Source organism: Naumovozyma dairenensis, chromosome 1 (assembly GCF_000227115.2).
Source record: "Naumovozyma dairenensis CBS 421 chromosome 1, complete genome".
NCBI classification, from domain to species: Eukaryota; Fungi; Ascomycota; class Saccharomycetes; order Saccharomycetales; family Saccharomycetaceae; genus Naumovozyma; species Naumovozyma dairenensis.
This window is the reverse complement of record NC_016479.1, coordinates 1,907,639-1,916,860: the sequence shown is the minus strand read 5'-3', so window position 1 is coordinate 1,916,860 and position 9,222 is coordinate 1,907,639. Positions and strand designations below refer to the sequence as shown.

Below are 9,222 nucleotides of genomic sequence, written 5' to 3'. Positions count from 1 at the left end.
TCTAGAAGAGTACCATGGCAACTTAGTGATCATAGATTCGACACCAGCAAAGTCAACTTCAGAGTATAAAGTAGTGTAAGACTTGTCAGTGGCAGAAGCTAAAGCCATACCAATGTCCAAAACACCAGCTGGCATGTCAGCTAAACTGATACCGGAACCTGGAGTGGTAGCCAAGGTCATGTAGTCGTTTAAGTTGGAACCGACATCGTTCAATAACAAGTTCAATTCAGCAACTTGAGTTTCGGTTTGAGCAGAGGCAACGGCAGCGGCAGCTAATAAAAGGGCAATCTTGGAGTACATTTTTAGTATGGATAAGCGAGTGTAAAGTTTATGATTTTTTTTGAATTCTTAACACAGAGTGAATAATAGAAAAAGGAAGAAAACAATCAATAATTTTTCCAGTACGGTCTCCTTTATATATGATTTCCCAAGAAAACCATAATGTTAGTTGACAATAACGTTCTTAAAGTTGCACAGCATGTTGACACCCAAGAAAACGGTTGTATAAAAATTTTACATAGAAAATTTCAAAATGGTAAACGACACCAAAACAACATTGCTAAGTAAACTCTGTAGTCTTTATTTTTTATGTATTGTTTTCCCTTTTAGTTCTCAAATGTCCCTTTCGAGATTGATGCGTCCAGTGAAAACCCGTTGAAAAGACACATCACATAAGCATCTATGTAGAGAAATAATTCAAAAGCAAAACAACGCGACGTCAAACAGATTGAACTTCGGTAAAAAAACAACGTTATATTTTGTACAGAATTTGTTACGTGCGCAGCATATTTATGATAGGCCGCCCTCACATGACAAGAAAATCGTGGAGTATGATCAAATTACCAAATGTTTTCCGACCCTGGTAGTGTAACACTACTAGCGATGTATCTATATAGGTAATTGGAGAAAAAGCCGTAGCTATTGTTTTTTTCGAATATTGCACAGGATTAGGGCCAGATTTATTAGCCCTTTTTTCTAGTAGGGTGGACCTGAAAACAAATTATAAGATTGTTTTGTCTTTTTTTATTCTCTAATTTTTCAACCCTTTTTGATCTTCCTGTCACCGGATAAGCTTGAGGATAAAAAGGTACATACATATCAACAGTACTAGAAATGGTTTATATCTATTATTACTTATCAAAGAGATTATAGCAGTAGTTTACTTTGAGGGGCCATCTTTGAGTGGTCCAAAAACAGCATTTCAATGCTAATATTCAATTTAACTTGTTTTTATGAGAATCCAGTCCTTGAAGAAATGGAAAGACTATAACGGGGGAAAAGTGAGTGGAAACCTTCTTTTTGTTAAGTAAACATATATATTTGTTAAAAGATGATGGTCTCCCTGTTAAAGCATATTTTTCAGGTTTCTAGTAAGTAATAGGCTGACATTGAGGGTACTCGATATTTGACTATTTGTTGAACTCTAGTTCAAAAGTATTAAGGGTCGAGAATTTTTCTTGACCTTTACATCATGTTTATTTTGCCCTAGGTGGAATTTTTTGGTCTATTTTTGCCCCAAAACATCGCACAAGTTAAATTCTTTTAGAAGATTGGTCATCTGACGCTTTTTATTTACCAGGAGAGAGAAATAACACAGCTCTAGTGCGTACAGAGAATTACATGTAAAATGACCGCACACGTCTGTCCCACCTGGGTACGTATGTTGTCTTTCTAGAGCCCGTATAGCGACCTGATAGTACAAAATTTGAACCCACAATCTACGTGGGAAATGGCAAGATTTTGCAACCTGATACTCGCCGCAAGACACCGTGTAATAAGCTTGATGTTACCGAATGTAACTTACGGTAACTTTGGTACGGTACTGAACATCTGATTTTCTCTTGTGTCCTTTGATGTCTAGGAAATACTTTGGGCTAAAAAAAGGAAATAACCAGAAGAACTCCGCAGATAATCCTTACTCAGTAATTTCTTCTTTGGAGTACCTCGTTCATGACAGGTATTGTGAAAATTCCAAATTGAGTGAGAATCCTTACACCACTTCAAAAGGCAATGTGCATGTTGTGCTCTCTGATAAAGTCTCGAACTCTATTTTTAACATAGAAGTTCACATTGGGCCATTTTGTTTATGTTTTAGGAATATTATGAACTTTAAAGTTAAGCAACACCTTCGGTGAAATTCGTTTACGAGGAACGACTATGAAAAATACATGGGTATACATTGATACTGGGCGGTAATTAATAGTTCATAAGTTGCCGGTCGTCCTCTTGAAAGTAGGTAAACAACCTTTTCTTATGAACAGCAGCTTGGGTTCAAGATGTACGTGAATACAGGTTTCATTCCTTTCTTGGTACTAAGATGTATTCAAAATATTGTACTTTATGACGTATAATTTGGGAAAATAAGCAACAGCTATTCGCTATTTAGTAATCCTAAATATTTATAAACGAACACACATAGTAATTTGTATCTGCTAGATAGTATCTTTGTGTTGGTGGCTTCGGAGAAGGTTACGATAACTTTATAACTTTAAGACTTAAAACACGCCACAAGAAAAGATATATACTTACACGTACTTATGTACAAATTCCCAGTTACAATGTGTGTTTGTAACACCGGACATCGTACGTACGTACGTAGACAAGCTGAAACGCTGGCCCGAATTCTACTCCCTGATATAGTATAAACAATATACTAGGTACCAGATTAGACCACTTTTCTTATATATTTGACGGTGTAAATTTAAAACTGTAAGGCACTGTTCTGGTTCAACTTGGAATGTTACCAGCAGCTCAAGCCAATAAATAATAAACAAATATTTGTAAACATAGGGGGGAAGCTTACCCAATAATTTGCCTGACAACTTTTTAGTGTTTTCATTTTAACATTATGGTTCTTTTATTGGCTTCAAATTGCTGGCATATCTAAATAAGTTATATGCGGATGTAGCATTAGAGCCACGGGGTTCCCTTTATATTCTTTTACATGTGAGTTGTCGGCGTGATCTTGGGTGTCAGTGTCATTGTTCATATTTTTTTTATTTACTGAAGATTTAATGTTTACTTAATAGTGTATACATTGGTCCGCTTTATGTATATTACTGTTATTTATTTATTTTTTAGGAGATTATTTAACCAAGATGACATGTATTAAATCCTTCTTTGTTCGTTTGTTTGAAGACTATCTAATCTTCCATCCTATTACCATGTCCATTTATATATTGAATAGCAAGGTTTAATAGGAATTGTTGTCACCACGCTACAAGCGTTGACCAGTCGCTGACACAGTCGTGATTTTTCTTTTTCATTCAATCTGTGGGGAATTGCAACACTGTACAGCTCAATAGGGTTGAGACCACGGTAGGGGGAGCGGGTCGTTCGCACCAATGTGGGAGGTGGGGGTTCTGTTTGGGCCTAAGTCAAGGAATGGGGGAAGTAATCTACCATTTCAGGGGTTATATTATTCCTGGAAAAACTGTCTTTTCGAGTGGAATCGCACCAAATATCTGCGGGTCACACACGTCGTTCCAGAATTATTTTTATTCTTTTACAAAATTGTTTTTACAGGGTATGAGGGTTTGGAAAGGAACTTCCAGAGAAAACAGAAAAATCTTGAGGGCGCAGCCAACCACCGCCATATCTTCGTTGATATGGTTCACAGGGGCCTACCATCCATGGTTTGGAAAGTTTGAAACATGTGGGAAGGCAAAGATTTCACGATTATGTGAACTGGATCAACGAACACAAGAGTTTACGGCAAGCTTACTATAAATCTCAAGCTCGTAGAGGTGATTTCATCGGATTATCATATAATAATCGCATATCTTTTTAGGTAAGTTAGAAAAGATAGATCTGTGTTGTCTCAAGACTCGGACCTTTTCAGTTACAGACATCAATAGAATGTACAATCCTTACCAACAAGGTACAGGTTACCAACAACCTACTGGGTATTATAGCCAACAACAACAGGTTCAACAACAACAACAACAGCAACAACAACAGCAACAGCAGCAGCAACAGCAGCAGCAACCTCAATATCAGCAGCAATACCAGCAATTACAGCCACAGTTCCAACAACAGCAACCACAGCCGCAACCACCAGTCCAATATGCAGGTTATGGAGCCGGAGCAAATGTAACTCAAACTGGTGTATATAATAATCCCAACCAAAGCTCTGCTGTGCCAAGCAGCAACACATTGGCTGGAAATAATCAATACCAACAAAACAATGCCAATTACACAGGGCTTCACTCAAATATCAACAATCAAGGATATGTTCAAAATACCAATTTATCTACCTCTCAAATTCCAACCATGAATCAACACTTACAACCACAAGGTACTGGGTTTTATGGAAGTTCCAATAGTGCTGCGTCAATGCCAAATATCATGCAACAACCTCAATTACAACCAATCCAAAATCAAATGACCGGCAGCTACACTTCCAATATGCAACAATCTCAAATCCAACCAGTTCAAAATCAAGTAACTGGTGGGTTTGGTGCCAATATACAAATGTCGCAACAGCCTCAACCAATTCAAAATCAACTAACAGGAAGCTTCAATTCTAACATTCAAAGCCAAGCGCAACCACAAGTAGTAAAACCACTATTACCTCAACAAACTGGTTATTATATGCAAACATCTCAAATCCCATTAGAACCTTTGAAACCGACTGCTACAGGTTTTATCAATTCATTTGCCAATAATGGTGTTAATAATGAACTTAAAATACCAACAATGAGATTATCCTTCATTACTGCCGTAGACCAAGCTAAATTTGAAACCTTGTTTAGATCCATGGTCAAACCTGGTTCTAATACCATCTCAGGTGCAGATTGTAGAACAATCTTAATGAAGTCCGGCTTGCAACCAAAACAACTGGCCAAAATTTGGGCTCTATGTGACACCAGTAAAGCTGGGAAATTATTATTTCCTGAGTTTGCATTAGCCATGCATTTGATTAATGACGTTTTACAAGGTGATTCCATACCATACGAATTAGATACTCGAACTAAAAATGAAGTTTCCAGTTTTATCGACATCATTAATTCAAACGTAGCTTTTACCAGTTCTCAAACGAAGACTCCATTTGATGAGTTAATGATGACTCAAGGCGTAATGAATTTACAACCTCAACCTACAGGATCAATCCCCACAACAAGTTTTGGTATGCCATTACAAACTCAAATCACTGGTGGTGGTGGTGCTGGTATGTTGAATCCTCAATCTACTGGGTTCATGCCTCAAACCAGTTTCGGTATGCCAATGCAAACTACTGGTGGTCGCTTAATGGCTCAAAACACAGGGATGTTACAACCTCAAAACACAGGTATGATTCCTCAAACGTCATTTGGAATGCCACTACAAAATCAAATGACTGGTGGTGCCGCCACAATACCACAGTTGTCGTTCAATCAAGCCCCACAACAACCATTACAACAATTTAACGTTGGATTACAACAGCAAAGAACTGGATACTTGCCACCTTCCAATTTCACAACTTCTATGCCATTGACCGCTCAAAAGACTGGGTTCGGTAATAATGAGATATATTCTCAATCTAACTTCACAAATAAGTTAAATCAAGTTAGTACTGAAGATGCAATCAGTGATCAAGAAAAATCATTATTTTATAAGATTTTTGAAACCTATGATACTGAAAAACGTGGTCATTTAGTCTCATCTACCGCTGTCGAAATCTTTAGAAAATCTGGGTTGAATAGAAGCGATTTGGAACATATTTGGAATCTATGTGACGTCAATAACTCAGGAACATTAACAAAGCAAGAATTTGCATTAGGTATGCATCTAGTCTATAGGAAACTAAACGGTAATGAATTACCAAATAGGTTACCTCCTAGCTTGGTTCCTTCTAGTACTCAGATCTTGAACAATGTTAGGGATCAATTGAAGTCAGACCATGAAAATGATTCTTTACCTTCTACAAGAATGAATGGATTAAGTTACAGAAATAATGATGAAGAAGAGACTTTACCAAGTTTCAGAAATCGTAGAACTGTTTACTCAACGGAATCTCCTGATCAACAATCGCCAGCACAAGCAAAACAAGAATTCGTTGTTCCCAAAACAGAACCAAAACCATCTCCACCTAAGGAGGCAAAACCTATCAAATCATCTTATGCTTCTAAGGTAGCTCCAGCACCATCTACTGAAAAATTATCAGCTTCAGAGAACATGGACCGTATCAATTCCACACAAGAGGAAATTAAATCGTTAATTGAAGGAACAACATTAGCCAACGCATCAATTCCAAAAGATCTAAGAAACAGATTTGAAACATTAGTGAACGAATTACCATCGCTATTTGAACAAATTTCTCAAATTGACAACGACATCAGTGCCGCCAAGATTCAATTGTTTAAATTGAAAAATCCGCCATCTATAATTGGGACAGGACCAAATGGTGAAATTACAGATAGCGATAGACAAAAAGCTAAGAGTAGAGCATTATTGAAATCCAGAATGGCGGCTTTGACTGGTAAACCTGTGGAACCGGTTGCTGATGAAACTGAAGTTTATCAAGAGGAATTATCCAAGATTAAAAACGAAAGTGAAGCTAATAAAGAAATTATTAACGATATTAGAGATTCTATATCTGATCTTTCCGCTTCATTGAAATCAAACATTACTGGTCGCACAGTGGACACTTCTTCAAGAGATTTTGAAAAATGGGAATTCGGTATCGGTGTTGAGGATGAGGTTCGTAATTTCATCTACAAGTTGAATACAGGCGCAATTACATTAGAGAACTCACAATCTACTAGTACTGCTCCAGTTCCAGGGGCAATTCAAGATGTTGAAGCAAGAGCTAATCGCTTAAAGGAGCAAGCCCAAAAGAAAATGAAAGAAAGATTAGCCAAATTCGGTTTAGCTAAGAGAGATAGATCATCAAGATCGAGATCAAGATCAGGAAGTGAAGCAGCCTCTAATGTCGCTACTCAGCCACCTATCAATGAGAATAACGGTCCAGTTGCTGCAACCCCTTCGAAGTATTCAACTCCATTCGAAAATGAAGATGCTGTTAAAGCTTCTAAGGACATTGATGAAAGTGATGGTGATGATGAAGAAGAAGAAGAAAAACGCTTAATGGAAGAATTAAATAAATTGAAATCAAAGAAAAAGGCAGAGAAAGAAAAAAGATTAGCTGAATTACGTCAACAGATTGAACATGAAAATAAGCAAACAATTGAACATCCTGTTGCAGCACCGCAGCAAGTAACTGAACTGGCATCTGAAACAAATGATTATGGACATGACACAATAGCAGCTCAAGCGTCAACAGCTAGTACTGATAATCTAGTTATGAACAAGAGCCAACCAGTTCCTGTTCAAGCTGCTGCACAAGTTACCACAGAACCTAAGAAAATGAACCCATTTTTCAAATCAGAACCTACTTCAACTACTTCATCTTTTGATTTGAAAGCTGCTGAACAACAACGTAGAATCCAAAGAGGATTGGAAGAAGATTCTGACGATGGTTGGTCAGATTCTGATGACGATGGTGCTAAAGAAGCTAATAAACCAACTTCACATGCTGTACTTCCTGTTCCTGTAGCTCCATCAATAACGCCTACTATGAGTTCTTCAATTCCGTTGGTACCTCCGGTAGTCGATGCTGCAACAACTAACGCACCCATTCCGATAGCACCTCCATTACCACTTGTGGCAGCAGAAGAAACAAATGTGCCAGTTCAAACAGGAAACAACTTTGTTCCACCTCCTCCACCTTTACCAAACATGGGAGATACATCCCCCTCAGGAGCACCTGTTCCATTAGCTCCACCAATCCCACAACCCCAATTGGACCAAACTGTTGAGAAACCAACGCTTATGGCCCCACCCCTACCACAGGTTACTCCTGCTGTTGCAGATGGTAATACCTCTTCTAACTTCGTTCCACCACCACCACCTTTACCAAATATGGACGGATCAACAACACCGGCCCAACCTGCTACTGAGGAAAGCCATGACTTAGATAATGAAGATTCAGATGTTCTGTCAATTCCTGAATCTGTTGATTCAGTCGATAATGAGGGAGAAAATGCTGCAGAAGTTCCTCCATCAGTTATTCCACCACCTCCACCACTACCATTTTAAAAAATTGATAAAAGCGTTATTTTGAAAGAACTTGTATATTTTTGTTATTTTATGTAGATCTGTTCTAACTGAATGTATATGAATAGAGTTATAATAAGCTATTAAACAAATTATAGATTAATTATTATAATATATATTTTAGCTGGGACTTATAGTGGCAACTTTAAAAATATGGTCCTGTGAGCGGCTGTATCTCATAGCTCCGATTCGGAGAAATTATATCGCAATACATTATCGAGAATCTTCATCTTTAAATCAGGAAGGGACTCAATTTAATACCAGGCCCAATGGCCCAGACTATCATATCTAATATATTCAATCTTAAGTAAACGCTATTGATTATTATTATATATATAAAATATCTAAATAAAACAAATGAACGACGAGGAAAAAATATGCAACACGTTAAAAGAGTTTACTACATGCGATATAGCAGATGCCTTATTGAACTTGTACAAGATAAAAGGAGGGAGTTACATCCCCAACCTTACAAGACAGTCAGCCTTCACTGAACCTCTAGTTGGCCCGATCAGCACCGTCTTGTTTGTTCCCATTGATGATCCTCGCCCTGCTATAAATTATATTGATAATTTGAAACCTGGGAGTGTTCTAATGTTAGGATTCCCTTTGGAATTCCAATTGAAGTATGCGCCTTATGTAACTATGTCTGAGGCAATTTATGGTGGATTGATGTCTAAGAGAGCTCAGTATCAAGGGTGTAATGGTACCATTGTTTTTGGAAGGATTAGAGATGTTGATGAGCATATTGCTTTGAAGTTCCCTGTGTTTAGCTATGGGGTGAGTGCCTGCAGTGCTAACGGTAGATTTAAGCCTATTTTAATGGATGGCCTTTTGAAAATTGTGAACTTTGACAATAAGCCGATGGAATTATCTTCTAGTGGCTATGTGATTTGTGATAAAAATGGTGCTGTCTATATACCAAAGTATGTTATAGATGATTTTGACAGGTTCATTGAATATGTCAAGTTATCTTGTGAAGTTGACGAGAAGATCGCAGACGATATCGGAAAAGGTAAACCAGCAAAACAAGCCCAAGTAGAAAGAAGAGCCATATTAAAAGATTTCGATTAAAGTTATGGAAAAAGAAAGCTTAATAGATTTTGCTCTTTTCAAATAATAATA

General features: G+C 37.6%; 2 protein-coding genes across 2 annotated transcripts; both read left to right on the top strand.

Moving 5' to 3' along the window:
* Positions 1-3,858: 3,858 nt before the first annotated feature.
* On the top strand, positions 3,859-8,079 carry NDAI0A08340 (uncharacterized protein; the record flags this gene model as incomplete). The annotated part of the gene is made up of 1 exon (XM_003668182.1): positions 3,859-8,079. One exon carries the CDS (start codon positions 3,859-3,861, stop codon positions 8,077-8,079), a length of 4,221 nt encoding a protein of 1,406 aa, XP_003668230.1.
* A 375-nt stretch (positions 8,080-8,454) lies between these two features.
* NDAI0A08330 (bifunctional 4-hydroxy-4-methyl-2-oxoglutarate aldolase/oxaloacetate decarboxylase) lies at positions 8,455-9,171 on the top strand (the record flags this gene model as incomplete). Its single annotated transcript, XM_003668181.1, has 1 exon — positions 8,455-9,171. The coding sequence occupies one exon, from the start codon at positions 8,455-8,457 to the stop codon at positions 9,169-9,171; it is 717 nt and encodes a 238-aa protein (XP_003668229.1).
* Positions 9,172-9,222: the final 51 nt, after the last annotated feature.